The sequence below is a fragment of the Callionymus lyra genome, chromosome 5 (assembly GCF_982586985.1).
Source record: "Callionymus lyra chromosome 5, fCalLyr1.hap1.1, whole genome shotgun sequence".
Taxonomy (NCBI): Eukaryota; Metazoa; Chordata; class Actinopteri; order Syngnathiformes; family Callionymidae; genus Callionymus; species Callionymus lyra.
In genome coordinates, this window is record NC_141822.1 from 3,488,539 (window position 1) to 3,511,720 (window position 23,182).

At 45.8% G+C, this 23,182-nt stretch overlaps 2 protein-coding genes across 9 annotated transcripts; both read left to right on the top strand.

Annotated features, from left to right (window-relative positions):
• Positions 1–1,286: 1,286 nt before the first annotated feature.
• On the top strand, positions 1,287–9,747 carry LOC148079055 (tripartite motif-containing protein 16-like). Of its 6 annotated transcripts, XM_087790506.1 has the most exons (5): positions 1,287–1,562; positions 2,619–2,748; positions 6,458–6,549; positions 7,116–7,207; positions 7,288–9,747. In XM_087790506.1, the coding sequence occupies exon 5, from the start codon at positions 7,369–7,371 to the stop codon at positions 8,962–8,964; it is 1,596 nt and encodes a 531-aa protein (XP_087646632.1). In that variant the 5' UTR covers positions 1,287–1,562; positions 2,619–2,748; positions 6,458–6,549; positions 7,116–7,207; positions 7,288–7,368; the 3' UTR covers positions 8,965–9,747. The 6 variants fall into 6 exon arrangements, with proteins under 6 accessions (XP_087646632.1, XP_087646630.1, XP_087646631.1 ...); XM_087790504.1 differs by having other exon boundaries at positions 6,458–6,612; positions 7,116–9,747; XM_087790505.1 differs by having other exon boundaries at positions 7,116–9,747.
• Positions 9,748–11,617: 1,870 nt separating this feature from the next.
• LOC148079056 (tripartite motif-containing protein 16-like) lies at positions 11,618–21,304 on the top strand. Of its 3 annotated transcripts, XM_087790512.1 has the most exons (5): positions 11,618–11,684; positions 11,800–13,102; positions 13,224–13,326; positions 18,691–18,782; positions 18,863–21,304. In XM_087790512.1, exon 5 carries the CDS (start codon positions 18,944–18,946, stop codon positions 20,567–20,569), a length of 1,626 nt encoding a protein of 541 aa, XP_087646638.1. In that variant the 5' UTR covers positions 11,618–11,684; positions 11,800–13,102; positions 13,224–13,326; positions 18,691–18,782; positions 18,863–18,943; the 3' UTR covers positions 20,570–21,304. The 3 variants fall into 3 exon arrangements, with proteins under 3 accessions (XP_087646638.1, XP_087646637.1, XP_087646639.1); XM_087790511.1 differs by lacking the exon at positions 13,224–13,326; XM_087790513.1 differs by lacking the exons at positions 11,618–11,684; positions 11,800–13,102; positions 13,224–13,326; positions 18,691–18,782 and having other exon boundaries at positions 18,874–19,031; positions 19,093–21,304.
• The last annotated feature ends 1,878 nt before the right edge of the window (positions 21,305–23,182 follow it).

Consider the following 23,182-nt stretch of genomic DNA (forward strand, 5'->3'; position numbering starts at 1 on the left):
ACCGGCGCATTGCCGACCGCCACCGGGCTCCCGCTCCTGCCTATCGGGTGGGCCAACAGGTGTGGCTGTCCTCAAAGGATCTCCCCCTAAAGACTGGCTCCAAGAAGCTAACCCCTCGTTTTGTTGGTCCCTTCCCTATTGTGTCCATCGTCAACCCCTCAGCTGTCACACTCAAGCTGCCTCCAGCCATGCGCGTTCACCCCACCTTCCATGTCTCTCGCCTTAAGCCAGTCTCCATCAGCTCTCTCTCTCCCCCTCCCCCCCTCCCCCCTCCTCCCCGTTTGATTGACAGTCACCCAGCTTTCACAGTTCGGCGGTTGTTGGACGTTTGTCGTCGGGGCAGGGGGCATCATTACCTCGTGGATTGGGAGGGTTATGGGCCAGAGGAAAAGAGCTGGGTTTCGCGGGGTCTCATCCTCGACCCTTCCATCATCCGTGACTTCCATCAGGCTCACCCAGAGAGGCCTAGGCCGCCTAGAGTCGTCCCTTGAGGGGGGGGTACTGTTGTGGTCACAGCAGCCTGCTGTGTTCCCCTCCCCCTGGTCTGCCACTCCACCTGTCGCCTCACCTCACACCTGGTCCTCATCACCAATCACACTCACCTGTTCCTGATCCCCAATCAACCCCCTTCATCTACCCTTGGATTCCCCGCGGTCGGCGCCAGATCGTACTCTACTCTACCGTGGTAACTATACGTGACTGGCTCAGTTTATGCGTTACCTCGTTCTCGTATTGAAGTCTCTCGTTGTTTTTTCGGACCTCAGCTAACTTTTGTTTCTCTGCCTGCAGTAACTCGGATCCCTCACTCCAGCTCGCCGATCTCGCTCTCCCTCCGGCTTCCCCTTCAACTACCTGCTTCCCCTTCGTTCAATAAACCCCTTTTGTACTCTCTGGAACTTCGCCTCTGTCTGCTCTTGGGATCAGCATCGCAGAACATAACATCTTCCTCATTATCTGGTCGTAAACTGCTTAATTTAAGACAGGGTGCCGAATCTGTGGGACAGTACTCTATAAGTTTCCGCATTTTAGCAGCTGAGAGTTGTTGGAATGAGCCTGCTCTTGTCACTGTTTTTGTTCAGGGCTTAGATGATGCTGTCAGGGATCAGTTGGCCACCAGGGAGGAACCAGAGAGTTTAGAGGCTCTTATCAGCCTTGCCATAAGGTTTAACAACAGATGGAGGGAGTGATATGGTCAGACTGGTTGCAATTTACGGGAGCGTGGAAGCCCCGCCTGTTGGTCTGTTCAAGATAGCCATGCAGGAGAATGGTTACATGTTAATAAAGAATCAAGTTTATATTAACAAACCAGATATCACGCCTCGTCTGCTTATTGAAGCTTGACTGAAGACAACACACCGAGTGCCTGTTTGTTTTTGTTCCTATTCATTCCTATTACGGATCGTTTTGGATTTATTAAAGACTTTCTTCTGAACTTTTCCTCCGTGGATATATTGACTTCCGCATCTGGGTCTCCTGCCCTGATCGGATCGTGACATAAGCGCCTGACTTTTTATAAACCAGTGGAGCCTGAAGAGTGAATTCAACGCTCGGAAGATGAGCATGTAAGTTGTTTTATTATTATCAGCTATCGTTGTGCACATCGACGTTATATTGTCTCTTTTTAATATACTATTGCAGCGATATTATTGCTTTCGCTAGGAACCTTTTTGCATGTTTCCGTAGGACCGTTACTTGTGTGACACCAGTGAAAACAGTTTAACACACTTTAAAAGTTTGTTTCTCTAGTTAATGTTACACGTTTGGATCTGAATGTGTTCGTGAAGAAGTAAGTGTCATACAGTAGCAGTTTGTGTTTGTAGAATGTTATCGAGGTTTTAATAATTAGACGAGTGTTTGTTTACGTTTGTTTCATATTTAGACGAGTGTTTGTTTACGTTTGTTTAATATTGTAGCGAGCTTCAGTGAGCGTCAGGCAAAGAGAACAAGGGTGTCTTTTCCACACTGCCACAGACTGGGGCCTTTTATTTAACAGTGCCCGTACAGGCTTGTGTAACATGTAAAACATGGTGATAGAGACTAATTCTCCCACACCTCTCACTCATGGTGCCGAACTTGAGGACCCATAATGCATCGCTACATAGCCCCCACCTGAGGGGTCAGTCGTCCCCGACAACCCCAACATCTAGCACAAAGTCTCTAAACCTCCCAGGTCGCCGATGCTGTCGGGTAGGCCGTCTAGGTGCGACAGGTGTAGATGGAGAGTAAGGGTCCATGGGGCTCAAGGTGCCGTCTTCAGGAACATCACAACCGGCTGGGGAAGGACTCAGGGGACGGTATGGAGATAGTCTGTCCTGGTGCAGTACCACCATGCGTCTTCTGTTTAGCAGCCGCACCCGATTACACCACTTCAGACAAGCGGTCAATTACTTCACCGGGTCCTTGCCAGTGACTGCGGAGCTTAGGGGAAACTCCCTTTGTGCGGACCGGACAGTAAACCCACACCTTGTCTCCCGGCTCAAAGGCACGCCCTGGACAGCGTGTATCATAGGTCCTCTTTTGCCGGGCGCCAGCACTGTCTTGAGACTGCCGACTGTAGTCGTGTACCACCTGTAGTCGGTCCTTCAGTCTGCGTAGGTAATCCATCTCCTTTCCCCCAGGAATCTCAGGTTCTGGCGGGGCACCAAATACCAAATCCACTGGTGTCCGCAGCTCTCTCCCGAACATCAGAGCAGCAGGAGTGCATTGGCTGGATTCCTGCAGCAGATCGGTATGACCACAGAACCAGGGGTAGGTGACGATCCCAGTCCTTTTGATGTTCACTCGTCAAGATAGCAAGCTGAGTGGCAAGAGTGCGATTAAATCGCTCCACCAAACCGTCGCTCTGTGGGTGGAGCGGTGTGGTCCTTGTCTTCCTAACCCCCAGCCGTCTGCAGACCTCCTGGAACACCCGAGACTCAAAGTTTCCCCCTTGGTCACTGTGGAGCTCGTCAGGAACTCCAAACCGAGAGAACATCTCGTCCACCAACTTCTCTGCTGTTGTGATGGCACTTTGATCTGGTACTGCGTATGCCTCTGGCCACTTGGTGAAATAATCCATGGCCACCAAGACATAGCGATTGCCAGAGTCCGACACCGGAAAGGGACCAAGAATGTCCACTCCAACTCTCTCCATCGGAGCCCCCACCAAGTACTGTTGGAGTGGGACATGGGACCGCTGTGTTGGCCCCTTCTGGGCAGTGCAGGCATCACAGCAGTGGACATACAGCTCCACATCTCATCTGCATCCTGGCTCCGAAGGCGATGTAGGGTCTTTGTATTTCCATAGTGTCCTGCCCCCACCGAGCCGTGGACATGCTGAAGAACTTTGGGCCGGAGAGCCTTGGGCACCATGAGCTGCAGGAGGTCTCTTCCTCCCCCTGGTGCTTGCCACCGCTGGTACATCACACCAGCGAAGTTGCCCCATTGGGAGTGGTATGCCTTCACCTCGGGTCCTAAAGCCGACACCTCCGACCAGCTTGGACGTTGTCCGGCCTCCAACTAACCCTTCACCGACGCCAAGGTTGCGTCAGCGGCCTGTTGTTGCTTCAGCTCTGGAGGCGTAAGTTCCAACCCATCCTCTTCCCCGCTGCTGGCGCACACCGATATCACCCTTTGTGCCACATGGTCCTGTTCTTCCTGTCGGCAACAGTACCGACACTCAGCTTCAGCACAGGGGCATCAGCATTTCCATGGAGCTTTCCTGCCCGGTGCTTGATCTCAAAGTCAAAACCTTGGAGCGTTTCCAGCCATCGAGCCACTTGACCTTCAGAGTTCTTGAAACTCAAGAGCCAGGTGAGCGAAGCATGGTCAGTTCGAAGAAGGAAGTGATTACCTTGCAAGTATGGCCGGAATTGACGCAGGGCCAGGACCACGGCCAGCAGCTCACGACGGGTGACGCAGTAATTCTTCTCCACCTTGCTAAGTGCCCGGCTGAAATAGGCCACAGCTTGTTCTCCATCTTCCCCTTGCTGTGAAAGGACAGCCCCAATGCCAACATTACTGGCATCTGTGTCCACAATGAAGGGCCGCTGCCCATCAGGATATGCCAAGACGGGAGCTTCAGTGAGGGAAGTCTTGAGCAAAGGCAGCGGAACAGTCAGCATCCCAGTTGAATGTTTTGCCCTTATCTGTGAGACGATGGAGTGGGCTGGCAATGGTGGCAAAACCCTGGATGAACCGTCGGTAGTACGAAGCCAGACCCAAGAAGCTTCGCAACTGGCTGACATTTGCAGGGGTAGGCCAATCACGAACTGCAGCTATCTTTTCTGGGTTGGTGGCGACCCCACGAGTACTGACAATGTGGCCAAGGAACTCAGTCTCTCTGGTCAGCAGATGACACTTTGCAGGGTTCAACCGTAACCCAGCCTGACGTATAGCCGTGAAAACCTCACCTAGGTTAGCCAGGGCTCCGTCGAAGTCAGCGGCATGCACCAGCAGATCATCCAGGTACACCACACAGCGGTCACAGGGCACGTTAGCCAGAACTCTCTCCATCAGTCGCTCGAACGTAGCAGGTGCATTGCAGAGTCCAAAAGGCATAACCCGGAATTGCCACAGTCCTTGTCCAATGGTGAAGGCTGTCTTTGGTCTTGCCTCCGGGGCCAATTCCACCTGCCAGTATCCACTGCGGAGGTCAAGGGAGCTGAACCAACTGGACCCAGCAATGTTGTCAAGCGAATCATCAATGCGAGGAAGAGGATACGAGTCTTTCTTGGTGACTGCATTCAGGCGCCGATAGTCCACGCAGAACCTCCAAGTACCGTTCTTCTTCTTGACCAAGACAACGGGGGCTGCCCAGGGGCTATCTGATGGTTCAATTACTCCAGCATTGCACATCTCCTGGATCTTTTCAACTGCGACCTTCCGCTTGGAGAGGGCTAACCGATGGGGGCGTAGACGTATGGGTTGAGCGTTACCAGTCTCAATAGCGTGCTGGACAAGTCCAGTCTGCCTACAGTCCTCATCCCTGGCAGCAGAAATGTCTTTATACTCGTCAAGCAGACATTTCAACTGCTGGCCTTGCTGAGGTTCCATGCCGTCACTACTGCGCTGCCAAAGTTGGTGGATGGCTTCCGCAGTCTCTGCAGAGGAAGAAGCTGGTAGGGTTGGTGCTAATGCCGGTTGTGGAGCACAAGATCTTGGCATCTCTTGAACTGCTGCTGTCATCCTCCGATGATCAGGCTGTGCCTTAACTGCTGCTATCATCCTCCGATGATCAGGCTGTGCCTTCTCCTCCCTACTAGACTTGAGCTCCACTTTTTCCTTGCCCAGGATTATGGTCTTTCCTACTACGTCGACTTGAGCTTCCCAACGACTCAACAGGTCCAGCCCAATGATACACGGATCATGGATGTTGGCAAGCCAAAACTCATGCTCCAACACTTGGTCTCCCGCTCGAACTGTCACCATCTTTTTCCCTAAAATTTTAAACTTTTCTCCAGTTACTGACATCAATTGGGTGTTGGTTGGGGCCCACATTTCGGAAACTAGGCTATTGGTCTCAAGGAGGGTGCCTGGACGGACCAAGGAGATGGTGGACCCAGTGTCCACCAAGGCTTGACATGGCTGACCATCCAGTTGGCAGTACAGGTACAATCCTTGTGTATGTCCTAAACGTCCAACCAATGTCCATCTGCCTTGGAGGGAAAGTGGATTTTGGAGTGGGCGGTCCCTCATTGCGCCACTCCACTGCAGTTTCCCACCACCCTGGTAATAGGGGTCGGAGCAGGGCAATCTCTTGCGAAGTGGCCGAGCTGGTCACAACGAAGGCATCGATCTGTCGGACGGGGTCGTCATCTGGGTCGTGGCGGACAGGCGGACCTCCTCAACATCTTCATCATAGTCCAACATCCTGACCTGCGCCCATGGACCAGGAGCCCTTGGTGGTGTATGTTGAGCGGCGAAGATCCCTTGTGCTCGTTCAGCTTCCCTCAGCGCCTCGGGACACCTTAGGGACACCGGCATGGAGAGACGAACATGCTGTCGTAGTTTTTCTGGTGCCAGCCCTCGTAGAAAAGCGTGGAGTGCTAGTTCTTCTTGGGATGTAGCATTGAAATGCGGATAGCCTTGCCGGGCATACTGCTGCACGTCAGCGGCGAAGGTGCCCAAATTCTCTCCTTCTTGTAGATGGCGACTAGTCAGCTGCTCTCTGCTCTGGTCGGCATGACACGGCTGGCCAAACCGTCTCTGAAGTGCGGTGGTCAGGTTATGGAAGTCAAGGGTTTAGAAGCACTTGTGTCGCCTATCCTTCCAAAGCCAGAGCCAAATGGGTCACAGCTTCAGCATTGCTCCACCCATTATGCCGCACTGTTAGTTGCACCTGTGCCAGGTATGGCGCAAGTGGTACCAGTCCATTGTATTTGGGCAGCTTAACCGTTGGCTTGTGTGGAGGCGTACTCATCTGTATCATTGTGTCCGGGCCATCATCTGCATGTAGTCTTGTTCTTTCCGCCAACAGGTGGCCAGGTCCTCCCTACCCCCAGGGGGCAGTGCGCAGGCAGCTCCTCTTCTCCGGTCTTCTCTTCCAGTAGAGGGCGGTGTTTCCGCCAGGTCTGTCTTTCATCAGAAGCCGGGCTCCTCCAGCCACCAGGGGGCAATCAGAAGTCATCTTTGGTGTTGCTCTACAATATTTAGACGAGTGTTTGTTTAGTTTGTTTCATATTTAGACGAGTGTTTGTTTACGTTTGTTTAATATTTAGACGAGTGTTTGTTTACGTTTGTTTAATATTTAGACGAGTGTTTGTTTACGTTTGTTTCATATTTAGACGAGTGTTTGTTTATGTTTGTTTCATATTTAGACGAGTGTTTGTTTACGTTTGTTTCATATTTAGACGAGTGTTTGTTTACGTTTGTTTAATATTTAGACGAGTGTTTGTTTACGTTCGCTTCGGTGCATTAAGTCGAAGATATTTCCAAATGTATCTTTATTTCAACATCCATGTTTGTCTCTGACGTGTTTCTGATGTTTAACGTCGTCTCTCGTCCCTCGCAGTCTCATCATTTATCATGAATCTAAAATAGCATCAATAATTTTAAGTCCTAGTTTGCAAATACAGTATTAAAACGTGACTTTAACACGGAAAACTAACTTCTCATCCTTTTTTCTTTTTTTTCAGATTGATGTCATTCAAAAAGAAAGAAACCAAATCATTCATTAACTAAAGGTTGACAAATGTAGAAAGTTTCGATCAGTCCTATTTCTCCTCAGGTGAGACACATGGTAAATATTAATACTTCAGTTACTCCTCACAGTAGATGATATTAGGATCTGTTCATGTGGATCAACAGGTTGGAGCAGATCGTGGCAGAGACTTGTGACTGAGACTATAAAAGAGTTCACCTGTGAAGGAGTGTTTCAGTCGCAGAGACATGGAGACTAGAGTTGATCTGAGATCTTGTTGCATCTGTCTGGATCTACTGAAGGATCCAGTCTCTCTTCACTGTGGACACAACTACTGTAAGACCTGTGTTGAAGGTCACTGGCAGGAGAAGAACATCTACGAGTGTCCTCAGTGCAGACGGAGCTTCAGCGAGAGATCTGTCCTCCAGAAGAACACTGTGTTAGCAGAGTTAGTGGAGGAGCTGAAGAAGACTGGAGCAGCTGAGGACCTCTGCTCTGCTGGACCTGAAGATGTGACCTGTGACGTCTGCACTGGGAGGAAGATGAAAGCCCTCAAGTCCTGTCTGATGTGCCTGGTCTCCTACTGTGACCTTCACCTCCAGACTCATCTACAAGCTCCGGCCTTCAGGAGACACAAGCTGGTCCAGCCGTCCAAGCAGCTCCAGGAGATGATCTGCTCTGAGCACGAGGAGGAGAAGAAGATGTTCTGTCGTTCTGATCAGCAGCTCATCTGTCATCTCTGTGCTGTGGACCAACACAAAGATCACAACATCGTCTCGACCACAGCAGAGAGGAGGGAGAGAGAGAAAGACCTGGATCAGAGTCAAGGAAGGATCCAGCAGAAGAGAGAGAAGAGAGAGAAGGAAGTGAAGCTGCTCCAGCAGGAGCAGAAGAACATCAGAGTCTCTGCTGAGGAAGCAGTGAAGGACAGTCAGGAGACCCTCGTCCAGATGATCCAGATGATCCAAGGAAGAATGTCTGACGTGGAGCAGAAGATCAGATCTCTGCAGGAGACTGAAGACGCTCGAGTCCGAGGACTTCAGGAGCAGCTGGAGCAGGAGATCTCTGAGCTGAAGAAGAAAGAGGCTGAGCTGCAGCAGCTGTCACTCACCGACAGTCACACCATCTTCCTGCAGAACTGGACCTCACTCTCAGAGGTCAGTGAAGACACGACCTCCTCCACGACCCTTGAGCAAACTCACCGTCGCTTCCAGGAAGTAACAGCAGCCGTGTCAGCCTGCAGAGACCAAGTCCAGGACCTTCTGAGAGACATGTGCACCGACATCTCAATGATGTTCCATCAAGAGACCAGAGAGCAGTTCCTCACACACTCACAGGACATCACTCTGGATCCAAACACTGCACAGTCATGGTTGATGTTGTCTGAAGGAAACAAGAAAGTGACAAACATGAGAAAACCTCAGCCTCGTCCTGATCATCCAGACAGATTCAATAAATATTTTCAGGTCTTGAGTCAAGAGTCTCTGACTGGACGTTGTTACTGGGAGGTGAAGAGAACAGAAGGATCTGTTGATGTATCAGTTTCATACAAGAACATCAGCAGATCAGGAAATAAAAGTTTATTTGGACGTAATGACAAATCTTGGAGTTTATGGTGTCACAACTCGGGTTGTTTATTTACACACAACAACATCCCAACTGAAGTCTCCAGTGTCAGACCCTCCACAGTGGGGGTGTACCTGGATCACTCTGCAGGTCTTCTGTCCTTCTACAGCGTCTCTGAGACCATGACTCTCCTCCACAGAGTCCAGACCAGCTTCACTCAACCTCTTCATGCTGGAGTCGAGGTTCTGTCCTCGTGTGAGTTTGTGAAGCTGAAGTAGACGACAGTGAGATTGTGAGTCTCCAGGAGTGACATCATCACATGAAGCTTCAATGTTTGGATGAACGTCTCTGAGAACGTTTGTCGTTTGTGCCGCAGTGAAGACACAGTGACGTCATGTGACTGGATTAGAACCTCTGTGATTGGATTGTTCCTGATGATGACGAGTCTTCTTTAAATCTTCTTTAATAAACACCTTCATGATCCGGTGATGATGGCAGCAGTCGTTACTCAAGTACTCCACAGTACTACAAATATATCCTGGTTACTACAGTATCTCATTGGATGTTATGGTTGCCTCTGTATCGTGATACGTATCATCAGATTCTTGACAATACACACACTTACACAGCCAGTCGTCCACGAGGAGTCAGAAAGAAGAAGAATTGATGTACATTTGGTTTGGATTCAATATTACAGTCTGAAAGGAATTTGATTTTGTGAAAAAAAGATTTTCTCCAAAGAAGTAAAGATGAAAATGAGTTCAACACAAACTATATCTTGTATCAGAGAAACCAGATCCTTGGATTCAGTGTTATGTTGAGTTATGCTGTATTTTAAAAATGTACATATAGAAACATTGATTTTTATTCACTCAAATCTCCTCTTAAAACACACTTTTATTCTCTTTTAACACAGCATGAGACTCTGAGCTGTTTTTAGTGCTTTTGACTTGTTTTATTTTTGTGTTTTAACTGCTTTCTTAGTACTTTCATGTCATTGTTCAACACTTTGTATCGACTGTTGTTTTTAAAGTGTTTTATCAATAAACTTGATTGATTGATTATTTGTTCTTATTGAAATGTTGATCTAAATCAATTAATTATCTTTTTGAATCATTTATTTTAAATATATAAATATATAGATTATATATATATTTGACACATTGAGTTCAATATTTTAATTCCAATAATTCAAAAACACATTTTCTAAATGCAATATTCTTTGGTTTATTCAATATAACATCGACATCTTTATATTTACTTTCTTACACCTTCGTTCTAAGATCACAATCAAAACTACTTTTATTGTTGTAAACACAACCGTGGATATTATGTGGTGACAACACAAAATTACATGTTAATAATGAATAAATTAATACAAATAACACAAAAGTACATGTTAATAATGAATAAATTAATACAAATAACACAAAAGTACATGTTAATAATGAATAAATTAATACAAATAACACAAAATTACATGTTAATAATGAATAAATTAATACAAATAACACAAAATTAGTGCAACAGTCCATACTTTCCATTTTGAACATTTTCTGCACTTTATACATAATTACATTTTTATTTATGTTTAATGTTGTTTTTTTTACTGTTGGTGGAACAATTCACTAGCAATTGAAATAATAATAATTCTGGTTCTGATGTATAAACATGTTTTTGTATAGAATATAAGTCTTAATTAAGAAGATAAAATATTAGATTATTTTGTCCTTTATATATACTGTGTTTATACAAAATGTACCTTTCAATGTAAAACATATTTAATTCAAATCTTAAAAAAGCTTCATTTCAAGAATAAAATTCAAAGTGTCAACATTTGAAACATGAAAGCGTTCAATATTCTGACACTGATTGACTTCCGTCCTCAAGTTTGAACTAATGTTTCTTATTCTCTCTGTGAACGATCAACACACTGTGGTGTGTTCAGAGGATGATGTTGTGAACTTAACAATATGTTCCGTTACTATGAATCACAAACAGAAAACTATGAATAACAAATATAAAAAATAATAATAATTGGAATGAATTAAAAACAGATTATTTTTTTTTTAAATGAGACATTGCCATAAAATGTAATATAAATAAATAATGAATGATTGATATTAGTTCCATTAAAATGTGTATTATTCATATAGAATATTAAAAATATTTTTTTGTTTTTTTCAATAATTCAAAATTGTATTTTTGAGTTCTGAGGTACTTGATCAACTTCGAAATACACCACTATTATACTATTGTACACTATTATACCTACATTTTTATATTTAATTGAAAAAAACTTTCTGAGTATATTGTGTTCATCAAAATATTGTATTCATTTTTGGAATAAAAATATCAAACTTTACACGTAAAATTTGAAAATGATTTGCTTTAAAAAAAACACACGTACTACCAAGACCTCTCACACTTACCATCAAACTTGCTCACATCTACTTTCAAACTCTTCATTAGCACTTAATAGTACGTGTATATGTACTTGATTGTACGTATACGAGTATTTGATAATGAGTGTAAGAGATCTTGTACATAAGTGCATGAGGACTTGATAGTAAGTGTGTAAGAGAACTTGATCACACAGGATGCAATCTTGATTACACCGGATGCCGCCCCTTTTTTAAGCAACTTCAAAATAAAGTTGTTAAATCAATACTTAATCCCCGGCAGTTTAATACAAATGTTTGGATTGTCATGTTATTTTTGACATGATCACTTTATTTAATGATATCGCAGCATTAATAACACAATTATTAAACGTTTCTGCTGATGTTCATCATATCCTCCTGAAGTCCATCTAAGCTGTCATGTTTATGTTCTTCCTGTTTTATTTTGAAGGTGGTTTTCCGTTTGTGTGTGTCCTGTGTTTTCCTTTGACAGACGCTGGCAGGTGCGCGGCTGGTGATGATTGAGTGGCAGGTTCTTCCTATTGATAAGGAGCATCTCTACCCGGAAGAACTCGCGTATTGTGTTTCCAGACCAGGTTGGTTATCCCTTCGATCTCGCTCCTCGCCTTTAAATCAGAACTTTGATGATCCTTTGGAGACTCCTGACGTTGTCAGCACTTTTATTTACTTACGTGAGTCTTTTTGTTTTAGTTGCTGTTGGGACCCCGATCTCCAGCCGTGCCCCGCCTTCGTCCCGAGTGCCTGTTTGTTTTTGTTCCTATTCATTCCTATTACGGATCGTTTTGGATTTATTAAAGACTTTCTTCTGAACTTTTCCTCCGTGGATATATTGACTCTTCTGCATCTGGGTCTCCTGCCCTGATCGGATCGTGACAGAATACTCTGGCCACCATGGACCCAGCGGAGGTTTCAGAGCTTCAGGATGCGCTGAAGATTCAAGCCGAGAGACTATGCTGTGGAGGAGGCGTCACTGGAAGAAAGCGCGACTCTCTTCCGACTCACAGCCGAGTTGGAGAGACTCACTCTTCACTCAGCCCCTCCCGCACCTGATTCTGCCCCAGGCGCTGCTGCGCACACGTCATCTGAGCCTGTTGCTGCGCTGTCTGCTCGTGAGCCTGCTATACCTTCTCCTGAGAAGTATGACGGGAGTGTGGGGACTTGTGGGCGGTTTCTCTTACAGTGTCAGTTCGTTTTTGATCAACAACCATTTTCCTACTCTACGGATCTTGCCAAGATTGCATTTTTAATTAATCTCCTCCAGGGTAGAGCAGTAGAATGGTTCACTTCTTTATGGGAGTCTAACTCGCCTATCTTGTCTTCTGATGAGAGTTTCACCACTGAGTTGCGTCGTGTTTTTGATTTGCCTTATCGTTCTTCCTCATTATCTGTTCGTAAACTGCTTAATTTAAGACAGGGTGCCGAATCTGTGGGACAGTACTCTATAAGTTTCCGCATTTTAGCAGCTGAGAGTTGTTGGAATGAGCCTGCTCTTGTCACTGTTTTTGTTCAGGGCTTAGATGATGCTGTCAGGGATCAGTTGGCCACCAGGGAGGAACCAGAGAGTTTAGAGGCTCTTATCAGCCTTGCCATAAGGTTTAACAACAGATGGAGGGAGTGATATGGTCAGACTGGTTGCAATCTACGGGAGCGTGGAAGCCCCGCCTGTTGGTCTGTTCAAGGTAGCCATGCAGGAGAATGGTTACATGTTAATAAAGAGTCAAGTTTATATTAACACACCAGATATCACACCTCGTCTGCTTATTGAAGCTTGACTGAAGACAACACACCGAGTGCCTGTTTGTTTTTGTTCCTATTCATTCCTATTACGGATCGTTTTGGATTTATTAAAGACTTTCTTCTGAACTTTTCCTCCGTGGATATATTGACTTCCGCATCTGGGTCTCCTGCCCTGATCGGATCGTGACATAAGCGCCTGACTTTTTATAAACCAGTGGAGCCTGAAGAGTGAATTCAACGCTCGGAAGATGAGCATGTAAGTTGTTTTATTATTATCAGCTCTCGTTGTGCACATCGACGTTATATTGTCTCTTTTTAATATACTATTGCAGCGATATTATTGCTTTCGCTATGAACCTTTTTGCATGTTTCCGTAGGATCGTTACTTGTGTGACACCAGTGAAAACAGTTTAACACGCTTTAAAAGTTTGTTTCTCCAGTTAATGTTACACGTTTGGATCTGAATGTGTTCGTGAAGAAGTAAGTGTCATACAGTAGCAGTATGTGTTTGTAGAATGTTATCGAGGTTTTAATAATTAGACGAGTGTTTGTTTACGTTTGTTTCATATTTAGACGAGTGTTTGTTTACATTTGTTTAATATTTAGACGAGTGTTTGTTTCATATTTAGACGAGTGTTTGTTTACGTTTGTTTAATATTGTAGCGAGCTTCAGGCAAAGAGAACAAGGGTGTCTTTTCCACATTATTATTTAACAGTGCCTGTACAGGCTTGTGTAACATGTAAAACATGGTGATAGAGACTAATTCTCCCACACCTCTCTCTCATGGTGCCGAACTTGAGGACCCATAATGCACCAGTCGCTACATAGCCCCCACCTGAGGGGTCAGTCGTCCCCGACAACCCCAACATCTAGCACAAAGTCTCTAAACCTCCCAGGTCGCCGATGCTGTCGGGTAGGCCGTCTAGGTGCGACAGGTGTAGATGGAGAGTAAGGGTCCATGGGGCTCAAGGTGCCGTCTTCAGGAACATCACAACCGGCTGGGGAAGGACTCAGGGGACGGTATGGAGATAGTCTGTCCTGGTGCAGTACCACCATGCGTCTTCTGTTTAGCAGCCGCACCCGATTACACCACTTCAGACAAGCGGTCAATTACTTCACCGGGTCCTTGCCAGTGACTGCGGAGCTTAGGGGAAACTCCCTTTTTGCGGACCGGACAGTAAACCCACACCTTGTCTCCCGGCTCAAAGGCACGCCCTGGACAGCGTGTATTTCCATAGTGTCCTGCCCCCACCGAGCCGTGGACATGCTGAAGAACTTTGGGCCGGAGAGCTTTGGGCACCATGAGCTGCAGGAGGTCTCTTCCTCCCCCTGGTGCTTCACATCACACCAGCGAAGTTGCCCCATTGGGAGTGGTATGCCTTCACCTCGGGTCCTAAAGCCGACACCTCCGACCAGCTTGGACGTTGTCCGGCCTCCAACCAACCCTTCACCGACGCCAAGGTTGCGTCAGCGGCCTGTTGTTGCTTCAGCTCTGGAGGCGTAAGTTCCAACCCATCCTCTTCCCCGCTGCTGGCGCACACCGATATCACCCTTTGTGCCACATGGTCCCATTCTTCCTGTCGGCAACAGTACCGACACTCAGCTTCAGCACAGGTGCGACGTGAGAGGGCATCAGCATTTCCATGGAGCTTTCCTGCCCGGTGCTTGATCTCAAAGTCAAAACCTTGGAGCGTTTCCAGCCATCAAGCCACTTGACCTTCAGAGTTCTTGAAACTCAAGAGTCAGGTGAGCGAAGCATGGTCAGTTCGAAGAAGGAAGTGATTACCTTGCAAGTATGGCCGGAATTGACGCAGGGCCAGGACCACGGCCAGCAGCTCACGACGGGTGACGCAGTAATTCTTCTCCACCTTGCTAAGTGCCCGGCTGAAATAGGCCACAGCTTGTTCTCCATCTTCCCCTTGCTGTGAAAGGACAGCCCCAACGCCAACATTACTGGCATCCGTGTCCACAATGAAGGGCCGCTGCCCATCAGGATATGCCAAGACGGGAGCTTCAGTGAGGGAAGTCTTGAGCTGAGTAAAGGCAGCGGAACAGTCAGCATCCCAGTTGAATGTTTTGCCCTTATCTGTGAGACGATGGAGTGGGCTGGCAATGGTGGCAAAACCCTGGATGAACCGTCGGTAGTACGAAGCCAGACCCAAGAAGCTTCGCAACTGGCTGACATTTGCAGGGGTAGGCCAATCACGAACTGCAGCTATCTTTTCTGGGTTGGTGGCGACCCCACGAGTACTGACAATGTGGCCAAGGAACTCAGTCTCTCTGGTCAGCAGATGACACTTTGCAGGGTTCAACCGTAACCCAGCCTGACGTATAGCCGTGAAAACCTCACCTAGGTTAGCCAGGGCTCCGTCGAAGTCAGCGGCATGCACCAGCAGATCATCCAGGTACACCACACAGCGGTCACAGGGCACGTTAGCCAGAACTCTCTCCATCAGTCGCTCGAACGTAGCAGGTGCATTGCAGAGTCCAAAAGGCATAACCCGGAATTGCCACAGTCCTTGTCCAATGGTGAAGGCTGTCTTTGGTCTTGCCTCCAGGGCCAATTCCACCTGCCAGTATCCACTGCGGAGGTCAAGGGAGCTGAACCAACTGGACCCAGCAATGTTGTCAAGCGCATCATCAATGCGAGGAAGAGGATACGAGTCTTTCTTGGTGACTGCATTCAGGCGCCGATAGTCCACGCAGAACCTCCACGTACCGTTCTTCTTCTTGACCAAGACAACGGGGGCTGCCCAGGGGCTATCTGATGGTTCAATTACTCCAGCATTGCACATCTCCTGGATCTTTTCAACTGCGACCTTCCGCTTGGAGAGGGCTAACCGATGGGGGCGTAGACGTATGGGTTGAGCGTTACCAGTCTCAATAGCGTGCTGGACAAGTCCAGTCTGCCTACAGTCCTCATCCCTGGCAGCAAAAATGTCTTTATACTCGTCAAGCAGACATTTCAACTGCTGGCCTTGCTGAGGTTCCATGCCGTCACTACTGCGCTGCCAAAGTTGGTGGATGGCTTCGGCAGTCTCTGCAGAGGAAGAAGCTGATAGGGTTGGTGCTAATGCCGGTTGTGGAGCACAAGATCTTGGCATCTCTTGAACTGCTGCTGTCATCCTCCGATGATCAGGCTGTGCCTTAACTGCTGCTATCATCCTCCGATGATCAGGCTGTGCCTTCTCCTCCCTACTAGACTTGAGCTCCACTTTTTCCTTGCCCAGGATTATGGTCATTCCTACTACGTCGACTTGAGCTTCCCAACGACTCAGTAGGTCCAGCCCAATGATACACGGATCATGGATGTTGGCAAGCCAAAACTCATGCTCCAACACTTGGTCTCCCGCTCGAACTGTCACCATCTTTTTCCCTAAAATTTTAAACTTTTCTCCAGTTACTGACATCAATTGGGTGTTGGTTGGGGCCCACATTTCGGAAACTAGGCTATTGGTCTCAAGGAGGGTGCCTGGACGGACCAAGGAGATGGTGGACCCAGTGTCCACCAAGGCTTGACATGGCTGACCATCCAGTTGGCAGTACAGGTACAATCCTTGTGTATGTCCTAAACGTCCAACCAATGTCCATCTGCCTTGGAGGGAAAGTGGATTTTGGAGTGGGCGGTCCCTCATTGCGCCACTCCACTGCAGTTTCCCACCACCCTGGTAATAGGGGTCGGAGCAGGGCAATCTCTTGCGAAGTGGCCGAGCTGGTCACACCGAAGGCATCGATCTGTCGGACGGGGTCGTCGTCTGGGTCGTGGTGGCACTGAGGACTGGCAGACCTCCTCAACATCTTCATCATAGTCCAACATCCTGACCTGCGCCCATGGACCAGGAGCCCTTGGTGGTGTATGTTGAGCGGCAAAGATCCCTTGTGCTCGTTCAGCTTCCCTCAGCGCCTCGGGACACCTTAGGGACACCGGCATGGAGAGACGAACATGCTGTCGTAGTTTTTCTGGTGCCAGCCCTCGTAGAAAAGCGTGGAGTGCTAGTTCTTCTTGGGATGTAGCATTGAAATGCGGATAGCCTTGCCGGGCATACTGCTGCACGTCAGCGGCGAAGGTGCCCAAATTCTCTCCTTCTTGTAGATGGCGACTAGTCAGCTGCTCTCTGCTCTGGTCGGCATGACACGGCTGGCCAAACCGTCTCTGAAGTGCAGTGGTCAGGTTATGGAAGTCAAGGGTTTAGAAGCACTGTCGCCTATCCTTCCAAAGCCAGAGCCAAATGGGTCACAGCTTCAGCATTGCTCCACCCATTATGCCGCACTGTTAGTTGCACCTGTGCCAAGTATGGCGCAAGTGGTACCAGTCCATTGTATTTGGGCAGCTTAACCGTTGGCTTGTGTGGAGGCGTACTCATCTGTATCATTGTGTCCGGGCCATCATCTGCATGTAGTCTTGTTCTTTCCGCCAACAGGTGGCCAGGTCCTCCCTACCCCCAGGGGGCAGTGCGCAGGCAGCTCCTCTTCTGTGGTCTTCTCTTCCAGTAGAGGGCGGTGTTTCCATATGGCACTTGCTCCATCAGGTCTGTCTTTCATCAGAAGCCGGGCTCCTCCAGCCACCAGGGGGCGATCAGAAGTCATCTTTGGCGTTGCTCTCTTCTCCACCAGTGGAGGGCGGTGTTGGCGCTTGAGCCCAAGATTTAGCTCGATTGCTCGCTCAAGTTCATAGACTTCTCTGTCCATTGTTCAAGAGAAATCCCACTTTTGACACCAATGTAGCGCCAGTGACCTTGTGTAACATGGAAAACATGGTGAGAGAAGCTAATTCTCCCACACCTCTCACTCATGGTGCCGAACTTGAGGACCCATAATGCACCAGTCGCTACAATATTTAGAGGAGTGTTTGTTTACGTTTGTTTTATATTTAGACGAGTGTTTGTTTACGTTTGTTTCATATTTAGACGAGTGTTTGTTTACGTTTGTTTAATATTTAGACGAGTGTTTGTTTACGTTTGTTTAATATTTAGACGAGTGTTTGTTTACGTTTGTTTCATATTTAGACGAGTGTTTGTTTACGTTTGTTTAATATTTAGACGAGTGTTTGTTTATGTTTGTTTCATATTTAGACGAGTGTTTGTTTACGTTTGTTTCATATTTAGACGAGTGTTTGTTTACGTTTGTTTCATATTTAGACGAGTGTTTGTTTACGTTTGTTTCATATTTAGACGAGTGTTTGTTTACGTTTGTTTAATATTTAGACGAGTGTTTGTTTACGTTTGTTTAATATTTAGACGAGTGTTTGTTTACGTTTGTTTAATATTTAGACGAGTGTTTGTTTACGTTTTTTTCATATTTAGACGAGTGTTTGTTTACGTTTGTTTAATATTTAGACGAGTGTTTGTTTACGTTTGTTTCATATTTAGACGAGTGTTTGTTTACGTTTGTTTCATATTTAGACGAGTGTTTGTTTACGTTTGTTTAATATTTAGACGAGTGTTTGTTTATGTTTGTTTCATATTTAGACGAGTGTTTGTTTACGTTTGTTTCATATTTAGACGAGTGTTTGTTTACGTTTGTTTCATATTTAGACGAGTGTTTGTTTACGTTTGTTTCATATTTAGACGAGTGTTTGTTTACGTTTGTTTAATATTTAGACGAGTGTTTGTTTACGTTTGTTTAATATTTAGACGAGTGTTTGTTTACGTTTGTTTCATATTTAGACGAGTGTTTGTTTACGTTTGTTTAATATTTAGACGAGTGTTTGTTTACGTTTGTTTAATATTTAGACGAGTGTTTGTTTACGTTTGTTTAATATTTAGACGAGTGTTTGTTTACGTTTGTTTCATATTTAGACGAGTGTTAGACTAACTTCTCATCCTTTTTTCTTTTTTTTTCAGATTGATGTCATTCGAAAAGAAAGAAACCAAATCATTCATTAACTAAAGGTTGACAAATGTAGAAAGTTTCGATCAGTCCTATTTCTCCTCAGGTGAGACACATGGTAAATATTAATACTTCAGTTACTCCTCACAGTAGATGATATTAGGATCTGTTCATGTGGATCAACAGGTTGGAGCAGATCGTGGCAGAGACATGTGACTGAGACTATAAAAGAGTTCACCTGTGAAGGAGTGTTTCAGTCGCAGAGACATGGAGACTAGAGTTGATCTGAGATCTTGTTGCATCTGTATGGATCTACTGAAGGATCCAGTCACTCTTCCATGTGGACACAACTACTGTAAGACCTGTGTTGAAGGTCACTGGCAGGACAAGAACATCTACGAGTGTCCTCTGTGCAGACGGAGCTTCAGCGAGAGACCTGTCCTCCAGAAGAACACTGTGTTAGCAGAGTTAGTGGAGGAGCTGAAGAAGACTGGAGCAGCTGAGGACCTCTGCTCTGCTGGACCTGAAGATGTGACCTGTGACGTCTGCACTGGGAGGAAGATGAAAGCCCTCAAGTCCTGTCTGGTGTGTCTGGTCTCCTACTGTCAGGAACATCTTCAGCCTCATCGAGAAGCTCCGGCCTTCAGGAGACACAAGCTGGTCCAGCCGTCCAAGCAGCTCCAGCAGATGATCTGCTCTGAACACGAGGAGGAGAGGAAGATGTTCTGTCGTTCTGATCAGCAGCTCATCTGTCATCTCTGTGCTGTGGACCAACACAAAGATCATGACATCGTCTCGACCACAGCAGAGAGGAGGGAGAGAGAGAAAGACCTGGATCAGAGTCAAGGAAGGATCCAGCAGAAGATCCAGAAGAGAGAGAAGGAAGTGAAGCTGCTCCAGCAGGAGCAGAAGAACATCAGAGTCTCTGCTGAGGAAGCAGTGAAGGACAGTCAGGAGACCCTCGTCCAGATGATCCAGATGATCCAGAGAAGAATGCCTGACGTGGAGCAGAAGATCAGATCTCTGCAGGAGACTGAAGACGCTCGAGTCCGAGGACTTCAGGAGCAGCTGGAGCAGGAGATCTCTGAGCTGAAGAAGAAAGAGGCTGAGCTGCAGCAGCTGTCACTCACCGACAGTCACACCATCTTCCTGCAGAACTGGACCTCACTCTCAGAGGTCAGTGAAGACACGACCTCACTCTCAGAGGTCAGTGAAGACACGACCTCCTCCACGACCCTTGAGCAAACTCACCGTCGCTTCGAGGAAGTAACAGCAGCCGTGTCAGCCTGCAGAGACCAAGTCCAGGACCTTCTGAGAGACATGTGGACCGACATCTCAATGATGTTCCATCAAGAGACCAGAGAGCAGTTCCTCACACACTCACAGGACATCACTCTGGATCCAAACACTGCACACTCATGGTTGATGTTGTCTGAAGGAAACAAGAAAGTGACAAACATGAGAAAACCTCAGCCTCGTCCTGATCATCCAGACAGATTCAATAAATATTTTCAGGTCTTGAGTCAAGAGTCTCTGACTGGACGTTGTTACTGGGAGGTGAAGAGAAGAGAAGGATCTGTTGATGTATCAGTTTCATACAAGAACATCAGCAGATCAGGAGATGAAAGTTATTTTGGATATAATGACAAATCTTGGAGTTTATGGTGTCACGACTCTGGTTGTTTATTTACACACAACAACATCCAAACTAAAGTCTCCAGTGTCGGACCCTCCACAGTGGGGGTGTACCTGGATCACTCTGCAGGTCTTCTGTCCTTCTACAGCGTCTCTGAGACCATGACTCTCCTCCACAGAGTCCAGACCAGCTTCACTCAACCTCTTCATGCTGGAGTCAGTGTTCCATCCTCGTGTGAGTTTGTGAAGCTGAAGTAGACGACAGTGAGATTGTGAGTCTCCAGGAGTGACATCATCACATGAAGCTTCAATGTTTGGATGAACGTCTCTGAGAACGTTTGTCGTTTGTGCCGCAGTGAAGACACAGTGACGTCATGTGACTGGATTAGAACCTCTGTGATTGGATTGTTCCTGATGATGACGAGTCTTCTTTAAATCTTCTTTAATAAACACCTTCATGATCCGGTGATGATGGCAGCAGTCGTTACTCAAGTACTCCACAGTACTACAAATATATCCTGGTTACTACAGTATCTCATTGGATGTTATGGTTGCCTCTGTATCGTGATACGTATCATCAGATTCTTGACAATACACACACTTACACAGCCAGTCGTCCACGAGGAGTCAGAAAGAAGAAGAATTGATGTACATTTGGTTTGGATTCAATATTACAGTCTGAAAGGAATTTGATTTTGTGAAAAAAAGATTTTCTCCAAAGAAGTAAAGATGAAAATGAGTTCAACACAAACTATATCTTGTATCAGAGAAACCAGATCCTTGGATTCAGTGTTATGTTGAGTTATGCTGTATTTTAAAAATGTACATATAGAAACATTGATTTTTATTCACTCAAATCTCCTCTTAAAACACACTTTTATTCTCTTTTAACACAGCATGAGACTCTGAGCTGTTTTTAGTGCTTTTGACTTGTTTTATTTTTGTGTTTTAACTGCTTTCTTAGTACTTTCATGTCATTGTTCAACACTTTGTATCGACTGTTGTTTTTAAAGTGTTTTATCAATAAACTTGATTGATTATTTGTTCTTATTGAAATGTTAATCTAAATCAATGAATTATCTTTTTGAATCATTTATTTTAAATATATAAATATATAGATTATACAGTGGGGCAAAAAAAGTATTTAGTCAGCCACCAACTGTAATTTTCATCATAGGTAAACTTCAACTGTGAGAGACAGAATGTGAAAAAAAAAATCCAGGAATTCACATTGTAGGATTTTTAAAGAATTTATTTGTAAATTATGGTGGAAAATAAGTATTTGGTCAATTACAAAAATTCAACTCAATACTTGTAATATAACCTTTGTTGGCAATAACAGGTCAAACGATTACTATTGGTCTTTACCAGGTTTGCACACACAGTAGCTGGTATTTTGGTCCATTCCTCCATGCAGATCTTCTCGAGAGCAGTGATGTTTTGTCGCCGAGCAACACAGACTTTCAACTCCCTCCACAGATTTTCTATGGGGTTGAGGTCTGGAGACTGGCTAGGCCACTCCAGGACTTTCAAATGCTTCTTACGGAGCCACTCCTTCGCTGCCCGGGCGATGTGTTTGGGATCATTGTCATGCTGGAAGACCCACGTTTCATCTTCAAAGCTCTCACTGATGGAAGGAGGTTTTGGCTCAAAATCTCACGATACATACATGACCCATTCATTCTTTCCTGAACATGGATCAGTCGTCTTGTCCCCTTAGCAGAAAAACAGCCCCAAAGCATGATGTTTCCACCCCATGCTTCACAGTAGGTCTGGTGTTGTTGGGATGCAACTCAGTATTCTTCATCCTCCAAACACGACCAGTTGAGTTTATACCAAAAAGTTCTACTTTGGTTTCATCTGACCACATGACATTCTCCCAATCCTCTGCTGTATCATCCATGTGTCCTCTGGCAGACTTCAGACCTGGACATGCACTGGCTTCAGCAGGGGGACACGTCTGCAGGATTTGATTCCCTGTCGTTGTAGTTACTGATGGTAACCTTTGTTACTTTGGTCCCAGCTCTCTGCAGGTCATTCACCAGGTCCCCCCGTGGGGTTCTGGGATTTTTGCTCACTGTTCTCATGATCATTTTGACCCCACGGGATGAGATCTTGCGTGGAGCCCCAGATCGAGGGAGATGATCAGTTGTCTTGTATGTCTTCCATTTTCTGATAATTGCTCCCACAGTTGATTTTTTCACACAAAGCTGCTGGCCTATTGTAGACTCACTCTTCCCAGTCTGGTGCAGGTCTACAAAAAACAGCTCTTTGGTCTTGGCCATAGTGGAGTTTGGAGTGTGACTGTTTGAGGCTGTGGACAGGTGTCTTTTATACAGATAACCACTTCAAACAGGTGCCATTAATACAGGTAAGGAGTGGAGGACAGAAGAGCTTCTTAAAGAAGAAGTTACAGGTCTGTGAGAGCCAGAGATCTTCCTTGTTTGAAGTGACCAAATACTTATTTTCCACCATAATTTACAAATAAATTCTTTAAAAATCCTACAATGTGGATTCCTGGATTTTTTTCACATTCTGTCTCTCACAGTTACAGTGAACCTATGATGAAAATTACAGACCTCTGTCATCATTTTAAGTGGGAGAACTTGCACAATCGGTGGCTGACTAAATACCTTTTGCCCCACTGTATATATATATATATTTGACACATTGAGTTCAATATTCTAATTCCAATAATTAAAAAACACATCAAAACTACTACTAAGATCACAATCAAAACTACTTTTATTGTTGTAAACACAACCGTGGATATTATGTGGTGACAACACAAAAGTACATGTTAATAATGAATAAATTAATACAAATAACACAAAATTAGTGCAACAGTCCATACTTTCCATTTTGAACATT